The 22,842-nt window shown below is 42.2% G+C and overlaps 1 protein-coding gene across 1 annotated transcript in view; it reads left to right on the forward strand.

The window, feature by feature from the left end:
* Dchs2 (dachsous cadherin-related 2) overlaps positions 1–22,842 on the forward strand; it is a 214,677-nt gene that overhangs the window by 132,042 nt on the left and 59,793 nt on the right. Inside the window, exons 4-9 of the mRNA XM_055596585.1 lie at positions 7,138–7,374; positions 8,283–9,293; positions 11,676–11,863; positions 13,106–13,205; positions 17,553–17,707; positions 18,796–19,639. Of these exons, the coding sequence (XP_055452560.1) occupies positions 7,138–7,374; positions 8,283–9,293; positions 11,676–11,863; positions 13,106–13,205; positions 17,553–17,707; positions 18,796–19,639 (2,535 nt within the window). The remainder of the gene's footprint in view (positions 1–7,137; positions 7,375–8,282; positions 9,294–11,675; positions 11,864–13,105; positions 13,206–17,552; positions 17,708–18,795; positions 19,640–22,842) is intronic.

A 22,842-nucleotide genomic window follows, 5' to 3' on the forward strand; every position in this document is an offset into this window, starting at 1 on the left:
ATTATTATTATTATTATTATTATTATTATTATTATTATTATTATTATTATTATTTTGAGCCAGAGTCTCACTGTATTACAAGCTGGCCTCAAAATCATGATGCTCCTGCTGAATACAGGTGTGTGTGAGTCCAGGTGTGTGTGAGTCCAGGTGTGTGTGAGTCCAGGTGTGTACCACCATGCCCCGCTAAGTCTGACACTTAAGATTTAGATAGGAAGAATTACTTTGAAGTCAAAATTATAACGTCATTTTTTACTTATTAAAGTTATGAATTTTCTTACATACGGTTATGGAAAAGATTGGCTGCATGGTTTAAAACTAGACGCCTTTAATGGATCTAGAAGAGGTCTTTAGAAAGCGTGCCAAAGTCCCTGTATGGCAAGATTTGTGTGTGTTTAGGGAGCACCATATTCTCAGGACTCAGCTCACCCACAGAGGGGAGGTAGTTGGAAGCACAGTTTCACACAGAGGCTAAAAAACAAATAGAACTTTCAATTTTTTTTTTAAACTAGATAGTTTACTTCTTTGTGAAGGAATGTTTCCCAATATGTTTATTAAAAATTATCTATAAATGTATCATCTATTTATCATGTTTGTCTATCGCCCACCTGTCTATCTTCAGCAGCAGCTATTTGTTCTGTATGTGCGTGTGCATGTGTGAATCTGTTGATGTGTCAGTGTGCCTGTTGTCTCTCTGTGTGCGCCTGGGTGCAGATGTCCTGTAGACAACGAAAGAGAAAGCTGGATCCTCTGGGGCGGGAATTATGGAGGTTGTGCGCTAACCAACGTCGGTGCAGGGAACCAAACTCAAGTCCTCTGGGATATCAGGAAGGAAGTAACCTTGACTGGTGAGCCATTTGTCAAATTATTTCTAACGTCTCTGAGGCTAGATGTTACATATTTGATGTCGGTTGCGGAATCTGACCAAATCTTTGCTAACGTAATTAAAGTCGAAGCAATTTAGGATAAAATATTTCTGGGCTGTGAACAGTTTCCTTAAAAAGTTACCGAACTCTTGCTATGCCTTGAAAATCCATGTACTGAGGCAAACGGGAAGTATGTATGTCTCTGCTTCATGTCTGCTTTGTGTAGAACTGAGCTCCATAGCACTCCAGCAGGTAGACGCCATTCTGTCTCTGGTGGAAACTCAGATCTCAGAGGGTGTGGTGACCTGTCTCCTGCAGGCATCAGCTCGTCCTGTCACGGTGGGAAACTTCAGATGGGCAGAGTCCACACTCTGTGCTAGAGCAAAGACAGTCAAGAAGACAGCAAAAGAGGAAGTTAGTGTTTTATTTGTCACTGTTCCACATGGATATGCTGGAATCAGTTACGCGTTGTCTGATTTTTGTTTTCTCTAAAGCACTGAAAATTAACCAGGCATCGTCCTTACTATTCAAGCAGCTTCTGTCAGTTATCTTGTTTATTTGTGGAAGGTAATTATAGCAGCACTAAAATACATATGTGAGTCAGAATTTGGTTATGACTGCCACGCGCACAAACACACACGCACACACGAGTTTCTCTATAAAGACTGTAATTTTCTCTAGCCACGGAACCCTAAATAGACATGAAAGAACAGCAGTAATGGAAACATGGCTTTATTGTGTGTGTTTAATCTTGCTTTTAAATATTTCAGAAATAGTTTGTGCCCATTTTCAGACTCTTCCTGTTAAGGGGGAGGAAAATGATTTGCTACTAAAGACGTAAGACTATAGAACTGTCATCCACTAATGTTAATGAACATCAGTAAGTAAATTCTGCAGAGTTCTTGGTTTTATGTCAGGCTCAACAGACCAAAACAACATGGAATCACACACTTGATGACTCCCTGACCTGATCCCTAAATCAGGCAGTTTTAGCCAATGTAATAAGGAATTCCCTTTTGCTTTAATCTTTACAAAAAAAAAAAAAAAAAAAAAGAAGCTTTGAAATGACTCCGTACTGTTTCTTCTTTCTTCTACCCCTTTCTGTCTATAAAGTCAATTTCCTCTGCTTGGCTCATTCAGAATATTTTAACCATGAGACATGGCCCAACTCTAGAATCCCAAAAGTCAGTCAAGGTCTTTAAACTAAATTTGTGGTAATTTTGTTGTTCACGGTGTTAATTGACCATTTTCTATGTGTCACTGACTTCCACATCCTGCCCATGTTGATCATGTTGCTGGAATGTATTGACTTTTCTCCATATTCCGCCTATCAGTCATGTTGCTGGGATGTATTGTGTGGTGTGTCCAGTCAGAAGGTAATCCACAGGAGAGAAGGGGCCTGTGTACTATTGCTCAAGCCATTCCCGGCAGCCAAGTCTCCACCAAAGCGGTTACTATCTAAGTTGGCTTCCTGGGGCTGCTGTGACAAAGTGCCAAGACCAAGAGGCCTTAAAGAACAGAATGGTACTGCTGCACAGTTCTGGAGGCCAACCTCCTGAAAGCAAGGAGTCGCGGGGCTTGATGCCCGTGGAGTCTGAAAACTAAGTGCCCGTCTCCCAGATGGTTTTCAGGTGGTATTAGTAATTCTTGGCTTCTGGCAGCGTACCTCCCACCTGGCCTTCATCTTTATGCACATTCCTTATGCTCGAGTCTTCTTGGTTCGTTTCTTCTCAGAAGCACTGTAATCAATGTTGAGATCACTCGGCTTCACGCAGAGACCCTATTTCAAAAGCCTGCTTCAGAGGTTGCATTCTGCTGCCTGTACAGCGATCCAGTCTTCAGATAACACAGGATCCATTGCTCTGTTGTTGCCAAAGTTGTGACTTTTCCATTTGATTCCCTCAGGCCACAGAACCAGTCACACAGGTCTAGGTGTTCGTTGTGTTTTGGTCTAGCTTTAAGAAAGATTTTCCATTAGTTTGAATATTTCAGTCAAAGGCTAGGACTTTGACCGTGTGAGAGACGAGCTAGAGCTCGTCAAAGACCTGGTCTTTGAGCCTAGTCTGCTGGCAGGGTATTTTGGCTTCCCAAACGGGTACTCTCAGCTCAGATGCCAATGGCTCATGTTGGTATCTAGGCTTAGTTGAGAGGGATTTTTAAAGTAATTTTAAAATATTAACTTTAATGGACACAGTGTAAAGCAATAAAGAATATAGATGATAGAACTATCCACAAAAGTAGGACAAATAGAAGGCACACATTTCAGACTGCATTATATAAAATTGCTGTTTTATTAGAGCAAGTGGGATAAGCTGGTATAAGGAGGGTTGTTACAGCCTCCTCCAAAATTCATCTTTGTGACTTGGTAGGCAAATTGTAAGGACAGATAAGTCCCTGCTCAGCTCCTTAGGTCAATTTCTTATGTACTGTTTTCCACAGGATTTTATAGAATATTGATGTTACTTGATTGCCTCACTCTTCCCTTTATGAATAAAATTAAATTAACTATCTTAAATTATCATGTATTTGTGCTTCCTGGAATTATTCACCTAACCCTAAGTCCTTAGGCTGGAGGGCAAGAAGCTTGTGTTGCAGCCAATGCTAAGCCATATGTTTGCATGGGTTGTTTAATTGTGCCTCACAGCATATCTGCACACAGAGTGGTGTCATCCTACAGTTTGTTTATAGGTAGTAAAGAGAATCATCAGGTTTACAAAATTATTCAAGTCAACTATGAGTTGACAGCACCAGGATTTGAAGGCAGTTTCTTCTGAACTAAGACTGTCTCCATGGTCCTTTATTATTCCGTGAACTCTAAAGAATGAATTTCTTGCCTTGCTTCTATGAATCACTCCCCATATGGAAAATGTCTAAGATGCCAGGTCTGTTTGAGAGTCTGTTTCTGTTAAGATTTAATCGAAATCATTCACGAGTAGACCTAATGCTGAGGAGAACACAAAATTAGCATATAGAATCAGAAATCTAACATTCATAGGGTTTGAAGGCAGGAATAAGAAAGCACCACAAACTTCATTCAGTTGCCGAGTGCAAGAGAAAGATGAATATTTTAAAACTCACAGAGAGAACTTACACTCTGGGTATATCATAGTAGTTAAACTGGTCATGAAGCTTCCACAGAATTAGCTTTCATAAGCCATCTTAAACAAGCTCATAAGACTTGGAATCCTACAAATCATCAGTCAGACAATTTCATCAAGAATCAAGACATACTGACTGTCCAGTTTTGTGACACAAACTGCAGTTTTCTGTGTTTAAATATCCCATGTCAAACAGGAGGAAAAGGCTTCTGAATGCACATGGTTAAGATTTGATGGGAGGGAGTTCTTTAATGGGTGCCTTTGAGTTACGTGACAACCATTTTTCTACAGTCGTTTCTGCCTGCTGTGCCTGGTCTGTGCGGTCTTGAAAGGAGGTAACTCCGTAAGCAAACGCTGTCTTGTGTCCCGGGACTGCTTTCTGAGTGATGGGTTACAATGGCATCTGTTTACTGGCCTCTCAGAGGAAGCTGTAAAGGAGAACTCAGGTTCAATGTCTTAAAAATAATTGTGTATATAGATTACATTACTCCACGTGTTTTCAATGTAAGACTGAGTTTTTGAGCTGAAGAAGTTGTTATAGGGTAGTTCCCGTTCATAATTACTGATTTCTAAGTGTAATAAAGTAAGGGCTAGAAGAAACCTTTCATTAACATCAGAGTCTCTAGGACCAGCTTCTAAGTGGACTAGAAATTTCTGAGCCACTTGTTCTGTTCTGTTACGTGTTCTTGTATTGATTCATTCTTGCCACCACCAGGATGGCATTAGGAGTGGGATCTTCAGGGTTAATTAGTTTTACCTGATGTCTTGATTATAGAGCCCCGTTATGGGATCAGTGCCGATTATGGTCAACCTTAATTTTCGGTTTGGTAAAATTGAGAATCACTTAGGAGATGAACTTCTGGGAGTGCTGATGGAGGATTATCTTGTTTAGGTTAGTAGACATAGCAAGACCCATTGTACAGTTCCAGTTTGGGATTCTGCACTATATAAAACTGTGGTTCTCAACCTTCCTAATGCTGCGGCCCTTTAATACGGCTCCTCATGTTGTGGTGACCCCCAACCGTAAAATTATCTTCATTGCTACTTCAGGACTGTAATTCTGCTACTGTTATGAATTGTAATGCAAATATTTTGGGAGACAGAGGTTTGGCAAAGCAGTCACCACCCAGAGGTGAGAACAGCTGGACAGGATAAAGTTTTCTTCTTTCTGACTGTGTTTGCAATGTGGCCAAATGCTTCATTCACCTTTTGTCTTCACCTCTGCCCTGGCATTCCTTGAATTATTTATTTTATTCCAGAACAGAAAAGAAACTAAGACAGTATCCTCAGAAAGAAAGAGACCAAAGTCTGGTTTCTCTGCCATGAGAGGATTTAACAAGAAGATAGCTAACTGCAAACTTGCCAAGAAAGCACTTACCAGACTGGGGTCTGTGTTGCCTCCATTTTTAGCTTTCCAACCTCCAGATCTGTGTGAAATAAATTTCTGCTGTTCAAGCCTCCTGGAATGTGTTATTTTTGTTGTAGCAATTCAAACCTCCTAATGCACCTTCTCTCTTCATTGGTAACCTTTTGCCTAGTCTCAGTTTAAAGGAAGAAGGGTTATTTTGTTCGTGGTTTGAGGCAATGTCCAACACTGTGGGAGAGGAACGGTGGCTCAGATTATAGCAGTAAGACCTCAAGGCTGCTTGCTCACGTCTACATGGACCAGGAAGCCACAGAAGGATGGCCAGTCTTCCACAGTCCTGCATTCTCCAGTTAGGTTCCCCCAAAGGTTCTACAGTCTTCCAAACAGATCAGACTTGAATAATGAAGCAATTTTTATTCTGGCATTTTAAAATCCATAGCTAGGACAGATTGGAAATATCTGTAATAGGAATCTGTGGAATGAGTTTGGAGTGCTTTGGCAGACTGTCACATAAAAATGAAAACATTCTACACCTTGAACTGCTATAATTTAAAGATTTAAAGTATTACTTATACCTCAATAAACCTGGAGGGAAAAAGAAAATAGAGGTATTATGTTATTATATTAACTTTCGGAAAAACTTAGGAACAAGGAATTAAAATTGTTTAAAAATCAGGCATTTAATTAATTAACTAATTAATCATTAACTTTGAGATAGTGTTCCCTGTACCTGAGGCTGCTTTTTAACATCCTAGGTGCTCTTCTAGTTTCCTTTCTGTGGCTGTGATAAAACGCCCTGATAGAAAGCAACACGGGTGAGTGAGTTTATCTGGCCTGCAGTTCCAAGCTGTGGTCCACTGCTGCAGAGAAGCCGGGCAGGGCTGGAGAAGGCTGGTCACATCACATCCAACAACAGACAGAGAAGAAATTATGTACGTCAAGAGCTTGGCCAGCTTTCTCTGCTCTTGTACATTTCAGGGGCCCAAACCCTGCCCGCTTCCTGCCCACTTTCAGACAGGGCCTTCCCACGTCGGTTAAAGACAGTTCTTCAAAGACATGCCCACGGTTCAGCCTGATCTTGCTACTCCCGCACTAAGGCTCTATTCCATGGTGATTCGAGGATGTGTAAAGTTGACAAAACTAAACGCCACAGTAGCTGAGAATGACTTTGAACTTTTGCTTCTCAGGATTCTGACAGCGGGGCAGATTTTGCTCACCCTATACACGTGCTAGTTCCACATGAGGACAAGTGAGGCCTCTTCCCTGTCATTCCCGGGAAGTGGCGTGGTGATACACTAGTAAGAATTTTAAACGGGCTACCCAGATTCTTCTGATGAGGGGAGATGCCCCCAAAATGTGTAGTGGTTAAACTCTAGGAAATTATTGCCTCGAAGAATCTGGACAACATTTTACAAGTATACTCAGATTCCTTTGGTGCAGAGTAGATGTGTCCACTGAAATTCTCCAGTGAAACAACCAACAGGGTGTGAAGAAATTTATTGCAAGGCGTTGGCTTATGCAGTTACAGGGGCTGACAGTTTCTAAGATTTGAAGTGTGTCCACTCTTATGTTCTGTCCAGGCCTTCAACTAATTTCATAAGAGCCACCTGCATTCTAGAGAAAAAGCTTTCATACTCTGTGTTTGGCTTTGAATGTTAATCTTATCCTCAAACACTGCTTGATACATCCTCAGAATTCTGTATGATCAAATGGGAAAACCAAAGACCCCGTCAAGTGGACACATGAAATAAACATGACACAGTAGACAGCCCATCAGCGCTCACTGGCTCTTCCTTTCCCTGCCCAGGTATAATTTACTTGACATCAACTCTCAGCCATTTGGAAGCTACCACACTTTTCCTGATGGTCGGTGCTCGGGATGGTGGTGGGCTCCCGGCTGCCACCAATGCTCACGTCACCATCCACATCCTGCAGACCACGCTGGCTCCCGCAGAGTTTGAAAGGCCTGAGTACACGTTCTCGGTTTATGAAGATGTGCCAGAGGACACTCTCATCGGAACAGTGAAGGCAACAGAGTCCTTGAGTAAGTGCTGAGTTCTTAATGCTACCCCAAAGTCCACTTCTGGACAGTTTCCTGTTTTATCAGGCCATGCAATCCTAAGTAGGTATTTTCTTCAATCTATACAAAATGAACGGGAAAGCATGGGTGTTAGTCTGCTTATTGTAATAGCAACATCATTGCCACCTATATTACAAATGTTGATAAGGAAGTAATAGGTATTTTTTAAAAGAATGTTTAATATAATACAGAATAATTATGATGTATAAAGTGTATATACTTGAATCTTTTTAATGAAAATACATCTTATATTTATTTCTTAACTACCACCCACATGCTTACTTTAAATAGCTTTCCAGCTAAACTATCTACAATTCAGTTTTACTACATAGTGAGTTACACGGTGGTTTAACTTAAATGCATTTTATTTAAGCATTCCATTTTTGCTACCAATTCGAATAATTTAGTCATGGCCTAAATAGTAACTGAGCAAACACTCATGCCTGGTTCCCTTGCCATGTGTAGTGGTGCCTCTTTAGGACAAAGCTTGGAAAGGAAACACCCTCACTAAGAGCTGGGGTTTTTTGTCTTTTCTGGTCTCCCTCTTGCTACCTCTGTGGAGGTTATTTACCGTCCAGAGGGTGGATGCCCCAGAAAAATACCAACACAGATTTAACTTGGCTTCTTCAAAAAAGATGTCAAAATAGTCTCTTAATGTGGTTCTCTTACCTAATGCAAGAAAGATGAAGAAAGCAATGGCTTGCTCATTGTCCGCAGGCCATTCCCTTTGGTCGCTAGAGTTCCTCAGCCACCAGCCTCTGTGAAGGGGAGACTCCCCGGTGTTCTTCCTGGGGTGGGGGTGGGGCGTGCATACATGGCTCCCAGAAGACTCTGCCTTAGCAGACTCTGTTAAGCACTCTCTCTCGTTCCAGACTCCTCAGAGCCAGTGTCTTACCGAATTTCCTCCGGCGACCTGGAAGGGCGGTTCTCCATCCACAGGTGGCTGGGCAGCATCCGCACCCGGAAGCCTCTGGACCACGAGGCGCAGCCCACGGTGGTGCTCACGGTGCAGGCGCGGCTCGGCAGCTCCCCCGCCTGCGGCAGCACGGAGGTGAGCATAACGGTGCTGGACGTCAACGACAACCGCCCCGAGTTTCCCACAGCCTCGGATGAGGTCAGGGTCGCCCGGACCACGCCGCCCGGCACGGCCCTGTACCTCGCGAGGGCGGAGGACCGCGACAGCGGGCCGAACGGGCTGGTCCGGTACAGCGTGGCGAGCCCGCAGCCCCGGGAGTTCAGCGTGGACCGCGGCGGCGGGGTGCTGTACCTCAGGGAGAGCCTGGCAGGCCGCGGGCCCTTGAGGCTGACCCTGGTGGCCGAGGACCACGGGGCGCCTCCCCTGGCGGCCCTGCTGGAGCTCACGGTAGTCGTCGAGAGCCCGGAGGAGAGCCCCGCCGCGGCGTTCGAGCATTTGGTCTACCAGGCGGAGGTCCGCGAGGGCCTCCCGCCGGCGACGCGGGTGCTGCAGGTGCGGGCCTGCCCCCTGCCCCCGCGGCCCGCGGCCCCGCAGATGCTGTACTCCCTGGATGTGAGCACGGACGCGGCCGCGTTTGGGGTCCACCCGCACACGGGGTGGCTCTTCCTGCGGCGCCAGCTAGACTACGAATCCGCGCGGACGTACAGGTTCACAGTGTTTGCGCGGGCCCCGGGGGACGGCTTCCTGCGGAACGCGAGCGCCTCGGTGACTGTTCGCGTTCTGGACGAGAACGACAATTCCCCGGCCTTCTTGCAGAGCAAGGTGTTTCTGAACGTCGAGGAGAGCCCTGTCCCCCTGGGGGTGATAGGCAAACTGGCAGCCGCGGATGCCGACTCCGGGAAGAACGCGCAGCTGTCCTACAGCCTTCTGAACGATGGAAAAGTCTTCAAAGTGAACCCCAACACAGGTAGCTTTTTGCAGCGCTCATCCCTATCTTTAAAAATCAGAATGAAACAGCTCAAATCTTCAGATACAGCTTTAAAATTAGGTTTTGGGAAATAGCATTTTACTACGGTATTGTGATTTCGGAACGAAGTTAACACCTGTCCTGATTCTGCCTTCTTTTTCCTTCCCATCATATACTGCCCGTGCAGGCCCAGGCTACATAATGTTTCGGTGTTGCATATGGGACGGTGGTCCCGTGACATTGTAATGAGGCTGAAAATTGCCATGCAGCCTCTCCCCAGCCCCGTCTGGCCTTCACTGTCTCTGGTCACGTAATTTAGACGCATGGCTGTTTTCTCTGCGTTACCTTCCGTGTTCAGTACAGTCAGTGACTGACCACTCAAGTTCATAGCCCAGGAGTTAGTGTGTGGCAGAGGTGTGTCACCGTGGCTTCTCCAGCTAGGTTTGTGCTTGTACACGCCACGATGTTCGCACAGAGATGAAGCCGGTTGGTATGTATCCTGACTGTTCAGCAGCTGGGATTGCTTGCCACTCTATGCTGGAGGCATGGTCAGAACTGTACTGCGTGAGTCCCGGGTGAGGGTTTGCGTGGGGTGCCTCTCTTGGGAGGCCTCACCTGTCTCATGCATGCTCCTCGCTTACCCATCTCTCCAGCGCATATCTGAAACCTGCCCCTTTGTGCTCCCGGTCTTCCTTACAGCGAGCGCCTCCTACAGGGAGAAGGCTGATGTCTGTGAGGGAGAATATGGTTTCCGCCTACCACTCCTTTTCCTTTCTAGATATACCAAAAAAAAGTCAAGAAATATTTTGTGAAACATAAATGCCATCAAGGTCAAACTGGAAAGTAACTTACTAGCATTGCAAAACCACCTGAAACACTTATGTGGTCCTGCTCATTTTGGTAAAGACCAAGAGGGAAAGAGGGATACTTGAATGTGATGTACTTAACCTTGGATACTTTAAATTCAAAACTAAATGTAAAATGTGACCATATTTGGAATTTCGTACTTCAGTACACACGACGATGTATGTCTAACTTGCAAAAAGGAGGTATCTGGGAAACAGACCGAGAACTGAAGCAAGAGGCAGTCAGGAATGAGAAAAAGCCACCCTTTTGGACAATTTTCATAAAATGAAACTCCATTTGCTAATCTGGATTTGGAGCTTTCAGAGTTACAGATCTTAAAATGCTGTTGTGTGTACACTTCACTAAGCCCACAGTCATAATAAATACTATTTAAATGTAGCTTATGCAGAAAATGGTACAGTAAGTGCTGGACTTAAGCTCGCCGGTTAAGCACCTCTCACCAAGCGTGCACAGTCGTCTCCATTTTAGCCTTCTTTTTCTGTGCAATGTCATTTTGTTTGGATTAAGGGCGAAATGCTTAGTAATAAGAATGTTTGGTGGTAACTGCTTCGTGTTTACTTTCTCACAGTTAGATTTCTTCAAAAATGGCAAGGGAGCCAATATCTAGGCTGGGTGGGAAGAAATGCAGTGTATTTGTGAGAACTGTGTGGTCTTTGAAGGCCCTCGGCAGTGGGGACAGGCACCTAGGAATTTATACTGACCGGACTGAAAGGTGAGGGAATTCACCAAAGATAGCACATTTCTAAGCAAGAATTACAAAATAAGTTTTGAAAGTTATTGATAAGGAAGTTATTTGGGAAGTTCTGTCTATTACTATACACATATTTTGTGAGTTAAAAAAGAAATGTTGACATATATAAATGATCGGTCACTGCCCAGGGAATATGTTTTCCAGGTTATTATAAAGTAGGGATGATAGCAATGGCAAATAATCTACAGCTTTCAAAATACTGGAAGCCATCCGTTTGTGTTTGTTTCAGAGAGCAGCCCTAAGAACTTAGCTCTGGGAGACTGGCAGGTGGAGATCCGAGAACCAAATGCAGAACTCGGGAAGCCATGGCTTACGTGCCTCCTTGTTCTGTGTAGCAGCAAAATGGGAGAATAAGCAACCACCATAAATCTTCCAAATCATGTTTTGTAAATTTATTTTGGGGGGATACAAATGGTTAATGATGGGTAATTTGAAATTTGAAGAATGATACAGAATTTTTCAAGTGATATTTCCTGGAACAACATCAGTGTTTGTTTTGTTTTGAAGGAGAGTCTCACTATTTAGCCCAGACTGGCTTCAAAGTCATGATCCAACAGGCTCTGCTCCTATAGCTGCTGGGATCAGAGGCACACACCACCACAGCTGGTAGCAAACTATTTCAACAGTCACATAGAACAGAGTGGTCTTGAGGGGCAAAGCTTTTAACTTGTTTTTTCTTTCAGTGGAATATTTTGGATGTGCTCTGTCGCCGTCATGCCAGTATTCTAGTGTACAATGCTTGTCCCATTCTGCTGTCTCCCCAGGTGAGCTGATCAGTTGGTTGGCACTGGATCGTGAGCACCAGGGCCATCATCACCTGACTGTTCTAGTGACAGACCACGGCTCCCCACCACGGAACGCCACCATGGTGGTTTACGTCACAGTTACTGACCTCAATGACAACAGGCCGTTTTTCCCACAGTGTCTCCCGGGGAAAGAATTTCACATCAAGGTTTGTGCAGCAGCTCTGCAGTGAGTGTGTAACGCTCATTGATAGCCATTTGTTATGAGCACCATCTTGTGGTAGAAGACGTGAATTTGCCAAGTCTGCTGTGGTATGGCACTACATATATTCCAAGGACAGGGATTTCTGCATGTGCTAGGGAGATGGTTAAAAAGAAAGAAAGTGGCTGTGTTCACTCTTCAGAATTGCACCTCCAGTTTGATTAATGGAGGAAACAGTCTGCCCATTGCACTACGTGATGCAGCCCCAGTCCCAGCCTCACGCACTCATGGAGGGGCGTGCCGCCCCCGCTTAGCCTGCGTCTCCGAGCAGAGCTCCTTACGTGCAGCTGATGTGCAGCCGTTTGAAAGCTGATCTTGGAATCTGGATCAGTGTGTGGTTCTCTCGTGAGTGGGTGTCCATCCAAAGACAGGCAAAGTTGGTTTTTGTAAGCATACGCCAAACTTGTAACCACGTACATATGACTTCGTCTTTTCATTCTCTCATTTTGAATGCTTATTATTTCTATGATGAATTGCAAAACTAGTTCATATGCTTCATAAGTGAACATATATTAAATAGGTAAATCATATGCATAAAAGCTTAGCGACTACTGATCTCCAAACAATTGAATTGAATGTTTAAACTCTGATCAAATATGTTTAGTGAATAACTCAAAAGTTGTTGAGGAAGTTGAAATTTAAACTGATCTTTCAGAAAAATTGATCTGCCAGAAAAATTCTGGCAAAAGGAACAGTATTAGAGTGATTTTTATTATATCACTAAAATACCCTGTGATTTATTGGATGTTTGAGCCCCACCCATGAATTTTATTATCCCTCCAGGAAAATTCCTACTTGCAGTGAGATATATTTCCTGAAATAGAGGCAGATATTTCTGTTAGGCTGTTCTGACAATAACCCGAAAAACTGTTGAGAGAATGCTAAATTCTTTAAGAATTTCAAAAACAAAAACAAACAAAAAAAAACTACTTAGTCTAACTTCATTGTAATTAATTTTATTTGCATATTTGGCTCAAATGTTCCAAATTACTTCTTCAAACTGAGTTAAAAAAAAAATCAAATAAGGTGGGCACTTTTGTGAACTTCCACCCCTGTTTTTTCTGATGGTAGACATTTGGGCGGTGTGCAGATTTAGGGCTGTTAGTAGGTGCTCTGTCATTTAAAGGTCCACTAATGCATCTTTTAAGACTCCAGTGACTCATCTGTAAGCCCTTTGTCTCCATGGCAGGCTTTGGAGGGTCAGCCAGTCAATACCTTGGTTACCACCATCTTTGCAAAGGATCTCGATGAAGGACTCAGTGCAGAACTTACCTACTCCATCTCTTCAGGTAAAAGCTGATATCCATAGAGGATTAAGAGCTTTAAGAATTGCTTCTGTCACTTATCCTTTGAGTATCACTTTTGAGAAAGAAGCTTTCCTCTTGATCAACTCGTCACTCCCTAGACAACTTAGAGTGTAAAGCCAAATTGCGAACAAAAGCACTTGCTGTCAGTGACAGTCACTCCATACTTAAAAACCCAAAAGAGAATATCAAAAGTTTCATGGACACTAGTAGCTGTTTGACAGTTTTCTGTACAGAAACAATCCATCTTAGGTGCATGGATTGTGAGAACCCAAAGCATGAGTCAGCTTTTATTGAAAGGAAAGTGGAGGTTAACAGATAAGAAGTGGCAATTAGCATGGGATGTGCTGGAGCACCCTTGAGTATGTAGGGATTGCTCATAGGATGGAGAGAAATCATGTGCACCTCTGTCAGGCCACACATCATACCAAGCATACGGATACTCCAGGGCGACTCTATTGAAACAGATTACTTTGAAGCTTTCTCCTCACAGCCTTCCCATTTGTCCCAGTGATTATCTTTACTTGACAGTGTTTGAGACCATTTTTAAAAGCCATTTTGTGCTGTATCTTGTTAGATGCAAACATGGGAAATCCATAGACAGCCTTGTCCTTGCCAGAAGCAGATTTGATTCTCTGGAAAACACAAGAGGTACAAGAGCAGCTGCTGAAATCAATGTCTATAGACCCCCAGGTGTCAGTGACATCACGTGACACTAGCATTTCAGAGATGTCGCTGCCCGAAGGGCACGCTCACTGTGGTGAGTTCAGGCACAGGGAGGATTTGCTCCAAAGCTAGAGTGTGAGTTTCAAGGCCATTGCGTGCTCAGACTTTCTAAGGCTGTCCTGTTTTCTCCAGGGGGTGTGTGTCTTTAACTGCTTATATCAAGGTCTGGGCTTTCGAAGGACTCTAGGGGAAATTCTAGCAGAACATGCATCAGACCATTATGAAAACAATTGTCAAGTTCTAATAAAAGGCATGAAAGGCAAATGAAGTAAAAAGCTATTTGTGTACTATTCATAAGTGGAAAACCTAGCAGAAGAGAAAGATATTTAAATGTTTATTTATTGACTTAGTGTATTTCAGTTGAAATGTCAGCCAGTGTTTGGTGGAGTCTGACAGGCTTGTTCTAAAGTCATAATAGAAGGGCTTTAATTTGTATAGTTTTTTTTTCAATGAAGATAGCATAGTACTGATGCCCTGACAGCAGGCCAGTCAGTAAGATGGCTCGTTTCTGCACCGGAGGGTTAGACACAATGCGTCAAAGCAGATGGGTCATCAAGACACAGACCTACTTTAAAGTTACATGGCTATTTCTTCCTCTACAAAATATGTCATATTTAAATGTCAAAAAAAATCTCAGTTCCTTCAGAGGAAAAGGTTAGAGGTGGGTTATTTGACATTGAAGGTAAAAATGACTTTTAAACAAGAAAAACAATTTAAAGATGTAGATGAATGAAATTAAATTAAAATCCAGATCATCATGAAATAAACTTTTTTTTTTTTTTCATGTTACAAGCCTCAGGTTGTAAATTGGGAGAAAATAATTACAACCCTTGTAATGACACAGAAATGCTTTTGGAATTTTTACAGATCAGAAAGAAAAGGACAAATTATTTAAAAACGAAGCAAATGATATTAGTAAGCAACTTGCAGCCAGAATGACACAGCCAGTTTAAAGCCTGTCTCCTAAGTATGATGACTTCAAAGAGATGCAAAATATGAGAGGCTTGCAGGGTGCTTGTGCTAGGTCCCAGAAGGAGCACTTCCGTTTTCTGTCCTGGAGCATGGAATGAGAAGGGGCAGGGCACTCGTTGAAGCTTTGCTTCACGTCCTCACACTACATGGCATCTTTGAGTGAGATGTGACTATGAAAACAAGCTTCTGACCCCTTCATATACATCAGCCTAGACACACCGAGGCTCGTGTTACAAGAAGGTGACCCACAGACGACGAGAATTCTGTTTCCCTCCTGTCCTGAAGTCCTCTCCTCCTTCAGTGGGGACAGGCATTGTCAGGGGCTCCTTCTTAGCCAGGACCCAAGTTCTGCTTCCATGATCTTTGCTCCCCACAAGGAGGCGCCCCGACTTCTTTGCACGTAAACTTTTCAGCTCTTGTTCCAGCACCTGTGGCCCTTGCTTAGGTTAGTTAGGTCTGTGAGATCATTACCTGACTTTTCTCGAATTTTGAGTGTAGCTAAGAATGTGAAATAAATATGAAGAGCCATGAATGCAGAGGTACAAACACAAACTCACCCTCCACACAATTGTACATGTACACACACATACATTGTCACACATGCACACCCACAGTCACACACACTCAAACATGTACACATTCGCAAGTCAGACACACACACACACATACACATTGAGCTTTGATCCTGGCATAGTACCTTCACCTGAAAGTTGGCAAAGCCATACTTCACTTGCTTATGGTCCATGGACTAGTTCCCTGCGTGGTTATTTTTAAATTAGCTTCCGAGATGATACTTGGAGCAAGGAAGTGTTAGCATATACTGACTGTATTGTTTTGTCTGTATCTCAGTACTAAACAGAGGCAACTGCAATTAGAATATAATAACATAACAAGATAAAAAACATTATAATAGCAACATGGATTTTTATCATTCTTGAGGGTGTTCCGCAGAATTCCTGTGAGACAGAAATGCACAGATGAAAACAGAAATCACAGCTGATGAGTGTTTCAGAGTCATACTCAGATATTTGCAATGGCAGGAGTTCTCTTCTCTTTATACCCGTTGGAGCTGGGAAAGAGTAAATGGACAGAGGTGACACCAACATCTGTGCAAACAGAGGACGACTTGGTGTGCTCAAGCTTTGTCTGGGGCTTTGGTGTCATCTGACATCACAGTCCATGGTTAACTAGGCACACCCTGGAATGAACTCGAATGGCTTGCATCAATGTGACCTGCCGATATACTTTGGTGTGTATGTCTGTCTGCTCTGTGTCTACTGTAAGGGCCCAGAAATAATGAGTAACCCTGAAAGTGAGAATTCCCTCCCACACGGCATATAGTCTCACAAAACCATTTTCCACCAAAGGGGAAGCAGAAATGCATGGAGAAATGGTCCACTGCAGATCTTAGACAGTGCGTCTGCAGGAAGAGCCTGCACTGGCCTGCGTGTGACCAGGAAGTTGCTGCAGACCCCAGAGACTCTGTCCAAAACCCCAGGGACCAGGTTTGCAAGGATCCTACTATTCCAGGATGAACCAATTTGAGTATCAGTGAAGATAATGATGGAATATGCTGGAACCCTTTCCTACACTGAGCTCTTCCTGCGGTTAAAAAAAGTAGTTGGGAGATACAGAGACAGCTCATGTTTACAAGCTCCCATTGCTCTTCCAGAGGACAAGTGTTTAATTTCCAGCACCCACACCAAGTGCCTCACAACTGCGTGTAGCTCTAGTTCAACGGGCTACAAGGCCCTCTTTCGGATTCTGCAGGCACCAACACACACACACATTAGGTGCGAAGAAATTTTTATTGAAACATTCTTGCTAATAAGTGAAGATGAAGAGGAGCAGGAACTATCTATACTTAGGAATACTTAATGAACCCACAGATCCAGACTTTGAGCCAACAGAACCAACACTAAGACCAAAAAGCAACTGGACATGTGACTCTGAAGGGAAAGTCAGTATTTTGTGAAGTACTCTCCCCAAAATTCTACCCAAATTAAATCAGTTCTCCAGATCTACTCCTTATTAAAAGCACTTCAAAGAAATACCAGTATTAAAGAAAGAGAGAATGCATATTGCAGATGTAAAGACCAAATGTATTAAAGAAAGAGAACGCACATTGTGGATGTAAAGACCAAACATAGCCCATTCTTGATGCAGTGTCAACAAATGAATCTTGAAGGCGAAATATGCATATGGAAGGCAGAAATCTGTAGATGGTCCAGAGATCTGGCAGTATCTTCCTGCTCGATTATGGACATGCACTGCCATGCATAACTGTCTACTTTTTTTTATTTTCATGTGCTTAAACAAAAAATCATATCTTTTCTATAATTAAGTGGCATATAAAATTAAATTTGTATTAATTATGTGTGGAAATGAAAAGCTGGAGAGACTAAGGTGGGGTTGTATGCTGGTTTTGACACATGAAAATGTTTAAATAGGGTAAACAGCTCCTCAGACCTTCAAGGAATTAAAATCAAATTAATATTCTATATTCTAATATAGTTCTTCCAGCTCCCAAAAATCACAAAGTAAACACATGTCCTGAAGTATGAATACAGTAACTGAATAGATCCTGTCTTCTGCTTTATGGACTAATATTAATTTCTTCATTTGTGTGGATAGATTACCCTGCTCACTTCAAGATCGATGCCAACAATGGTGAAATAAGAACAACCACGGTACTTTCACATGACTATAGATCTTCCTATAGGATGACAGTCATTGCCAGTGACCAGGGAGCACCTCCACTTCAAGGAGAGGCAGTTATTAACATTCAGGTAACGTTAGCAACATAAAATGTAGAAGAACATTCTAGGCTATCATTTTATTTTTAAATAAGTGAATAGCATGAAGACAATCCCAGTATGTGGATTCTATTTCAAGAGTAATATGTACAATGCTTACCTTCTTGTTATTGTTTGGGCAAAAAATCAACCTAAATAATGTTTGAGCTAGTTATGTACCATTCTAGACAAGCTGTCCTTCGCTACATAGACATTTGTGGTGTTTTGGGTGTGATATGCAAAAGGTGGCTTTTCTTGTACTTATTTCTGATTCCAGTGAATTGGTAAGTTTTCTGGAGGACCTTGTATGTAAACAAATAGCCATAAATAAATCACACAAGTTTTTGAAATTTTTAAAGTTTATAACAATTACTTGAGGTCCATGTTTCAAAGCTTTACATTAATCTAATCATAACAAAGCAAGAACAACAAAACCAAGTCACGGGACATTTTTATAGGAGAAAATTACCTTTATCTAGTCAAAATTAAGGTGTGTGCATAACTAGCCTCCTTGTCACTCACATAATAGTAAGTAATGTTAACACATTATAAACATAATATAAGTATATATATATATATATATAAAACAATAAATAGGTTATTTCCCCAAGACCACTGTATTCAAACTTTGTCTTTCATAATTAAAGTTTGGGTTAGGAGAAAATTTGGTGTGGTCATACCTTTTGTTTCAACAAAGACACGATATTTCAATGCCCAAAGGTGTCATTGTGGCTAGACAGATCTCTAGGATTTTGGACAATTTGAAGAATCAGCTGTCCAATACTCACACTGAAGAATTATCAAGAGCATTCCAGCAGAACATGGTACAGTCATTCAGAGTAACCTAAGAGGTGTGCTCTCTTAGCTCTGATATAGAACAAATTTCAGTCTTTTGATACATGTTAGAATTCTATTAAAAGGTGTTTTCTCACCAAGTAACTCATATATAAAACACAAATAGAAATCAGCTTCCAATATGATACATAATCTACACTGATGTTTAAACTTACCTATCAATAGTTTTACTTGGAGTTAGTTTTCAAGTACTCTGCAGCAATAGATTTTTTTTGTTCTTATTTTAGGTGATACCACTCTCCAAAGGGAAGGCTTTTCTGTCTCAGAACATCCGACATTTAGTTATCCCAGAAACCACGAAGCCTACAAAAGTCATGAGCCTGATGAAGTCACCTCATCCCCCTCAGCAGCACCACAGTGGGACGTTACACTTCAGCATTGTTGCGGAGGACAAGGATGGCCACTTTGAAGTAGACAGCTCCACAGGAGACTTGTTCCTCTCTAAGGAACTCGACTATGAAACGACATCTCATTATCTTATCAGGGTGATTTCTAATGACCACAGCCAAAGCCCTCCCTGGAATAGCACAGTCTTCCTGAGTGTGGATGTGGAAGACCAGAACGACCATTCCCCATCTTTCCAGGATGAGTTCGTTGTGATAAGTGTAAAGGAGAATGTCCCTGTAGGGACTGCGGTATACACCTTCAACGCCAAAGACGGCGATGGCAGTTTTCTGAACAGCAGGATACAGTACTTTGCAGAGTCCAGCCATGTTGGCATGAACCCGTTTCTCATCCACCCCTCCTCTGGCACACTGGTCACTGTATCTCCCCTGGACAGAGAGAATGTCCCATCTTTCATTCTGATCGTAACTGCATCTGATCAGGCAGTGAATGTGACCGACCGGCGATGGAGGTCACTGGTAGCAGAAGTGGTGGTTTTGGATGTGAATGACCACAGCCCCACCTTTGTGTCCCATCCCATCGCCTTCGTCAGGGAGGATGCTGAGGTGGGCTCCCTGGTGCACCGAGTGAGCGCCCAGGACCTGGATGCGGAGATGAACGGAGAAATAACATACAGCATACTCTCAGGAAATGAGGACATGGTCTTCATGTTAGATGGGTCATCAGGTACAGTGTTCTGGATTATTTTAGTTTACTAAGCATTTTGTTATGTTTTGTTTGAAGCTCCCAAATATCCCAGGATGACTTTGGAGTAGCTGAGGATGACCCTGAACTCCTGCTCTGCCTGCCTCTGCTTCCAAAGTGCTAGGATTGCAGGTATACGCCACGCTGCCCAACTCTGTAGAAAGAAAATTTACAGGGAGGACAACATTCCTAAGAGTGTCATTTACAGAATACATTGTTCTTGACTGTGGACTCAGTGCTGTACAATAAGGCCCTAAAAGTCACCCCATTTTTCTATTGTATGCATCCCAAACAAGCACCACTCCTCTTGATAATTCTATAAATCAGATAATTTTAAATACCTTACACACATGGAATCATGCAGTGTTTGTCTTTGTCTGAATAGCTTATTTCAGTCAGCACAATGTCTTCAAAGTCCATACCAGACATGCCATCACACATATGTCGGCATTCTTTTAAAAAACTTTCATTTACATTTTTATATCTTTTTCTCCCTACTCTACCCCAATCCCTTCCAACACCCCAACACCAGGTGGAAGAGAAAAAGGGTTAGTGGGAGATGGGGCAGGGTTCTCTTAGCTGCTTCCTGCTGTTCAGGGTCATTGGGTTTCTTGGAGCCAGTCCCAGTCCTCATTTCAGGAGATCTCCATCTTCTTGTTTCACAGCAGCAACCAGGAGCAGCAAGGGGGAAGCAGCAGCAGCCTTGTTCTTTCTCATTGCTCCACACTCTCTGGGCTCTGGCGTTTATTCCCTCTTCAGAGTCCTCAGATTTAAACTATCTGCAGCTGGCAAAGAGCTCTCAGAGCCCGCAGGAAGCAAATACCCTGCTGCTGTGGACCACCTGAATCAGTCCCACATCCCACACCTGGGACCAAAACAAACTCATGTTTCTATTCACAACATTTTCCGCCTTCTGTTTTTTTCTTTTTTTTTTTAATGGTTTTTATTTTAATGTAAATGAAAGTTTCTGTTGCTTTCTTAAAAGGAGATAATCAAGGAACCAAACCTTTTGGGATCAATAAATTTTTATAACCTGCTCTAGTCATAACTTTGTGATTTTTACAAAACATTGCATGCATGTATCATATTTTCTATCATCATTCATCTGCTTACAGACCTATGAGTTATTTCTAACTTTGGCTATTATGAACAGCATGAAAGTGAACTTGACATTGCTACTGCCTCTTAGAGACACTGATTTTAATTTTTTTGCATAACATTCAGAAGTGGTGTTGGGTATGATACTTTGTAATTAAAACAATTTTTAATACTGCTGTAGCTTCTCTGAAAGAATGGGACTTCTCTAATTTTAAAAATATTTTGAGGGATCACCATACTGTTTTCTACTTGAAACATCTTGCATTAAAAACAACACTGTCCAAGGATTTTGATTTCTCTGCATTTCTACCAACTCTTCTTGTTCATTGTTCTATAGCAGTCTCACCCCAGTAGTTCCTATGTGACAGGCTTTTCCTAGAGAGATGCAACACACGGCACTGATACACACACACACACACACACACACACACACACACACACACACACACATGCTTATATCCAAATCATGGAAGTTGTATTTGGAGAACTGGCTTTGCTTGAATCCTTTGCTAGTATTAACTGCTTTGATCTTGTATTTGGGGAGAGGAGGATGCAAAAGCCACTACGTGCTTGAGGTAGGAGGTGCTACTAGGAGTCAAGCAAGGTGGAGTCAGGATCACATGCAAAGACTTTGGTGTGGCTATGTGCCTGTAGATCGTGCAAGACAGCACTGGCAATTAACTGGAAATAACAGACAGCTTTTAATGCCTGGATTCTTTTGCTCATTAGGGACATTGTTTTTCACATTAATTGTAACATTTTATTTTTTACATCAGCATTTACCCAAAGTCGTGCTGTCTGCACAAATGTTGCTCACTGCCATTTCAGTGGTCTTCTGTCACCATGTTGACAAATGGCATTCGTGGTTTTTTTGTTTTTGTTGTTGTTTTTTTAACATGATATGATAAATGATTGTACCCAAAGTATCAGCCCTGTATACTTTGGAAATGAACTTTCCTTTATGTGATTTCCAGGATATTAAAAAATAACTTACGGATTACTATCTCATTGTCTACAAAACAGTGATTTCAAACATGAAACTAAGGGGAAACTGAGCTATAAACTATTTGGCCAGCTGTGAAGAGCCCTGGTTGGAACGAGAGTGAATGTCTAGGGTGTGGACATTGAGAGCACAGCTGGCTCTGTCCTGTTGGGAAGTTTTATCAGAACATTTCTCAGATCCTGACATGTGGTTCCCTTCTGAGGCTTGCGTGAACACCACCTAAGTCCGCAGCCGACAAGAGATTCTCCAGGCACACGCTGATGACTTCTGCAAGAGCTGTGGCTCTCCTTGCAGCTGATTTAATGGCCCTTTAAATGCTTTCCAAGATGCCTAAGGAAGGTCTGTTTCAGCCCGTTAAAAAGGAGGAACAAACTTGAATTGTGTCTTAGTAATGCCGGCATCATGAATCTTGAGCTATTACAATGGCTATTTCTTTTGAGGTATTTTTCAAAGACATAAAATGATAATTACAGAGTGTACCCCCATATGAAATGGGAGATTTTTCCTCTCACAAGGCTCATGTTTCTAATTAAAATAAAAACATAGTGAGTTTTCCTGTGGCCCCAATGAGTATTTATTTAAAAAAAAAACTATTTCAAAAACATAATTCAATATTTAATTATTTGAGGAAAAAATATGAAGGCAATCAGCAGTCCTAAAAATATATGTGACCGTTATTATCCAACAATGGCTGTCTGTGTAGTACCTGCAAGTACAGGTATGTGGTTCAGTGCAGCGGGATAGAAAGGCAGCTTATTTGTGAAGGTTATTGTCTGAGTTGCAATATCTTTGCCCTTTATTGTTAATAAAACAAATGGCAGTTAACAAACAGGAAGCGTGACAGACAGCAATTCCTTAACAACGATCAACTGTTGAGAGCAATGGAGTCTTATACACATTTTTATGAGTTGGTTACTTTTACATACATCATGTGTCACAGAATATCTGTTATCAGTATCATAGATACTTTTGAAAGTGAAGGAAATATTGGATAGACTCTTAACTTTGATGTAGGTCTCTCAGATAATCATATAGGATACTTTCAAATTTGTTATTGTCTTTATAACTTAAATTGACTTTTCTG

The sequence above is a fragment of the Psammomys obesus genome, unplaced genomic scaffold (genome assembly GCF_907164565.1).
Source record: "Psammomys obesus unplaced genomic scaffold, mPsaObe1.curated_primary_1811, whole genome shotgun sequence".
In the NCBI taxonomy this organism is placed as follows: domain Eukaryota; kingdom Metazoa; phylum Chordata; class Mammalia; order Rodentia; family Muridae; genus Psammomys; species Psammomys obesus.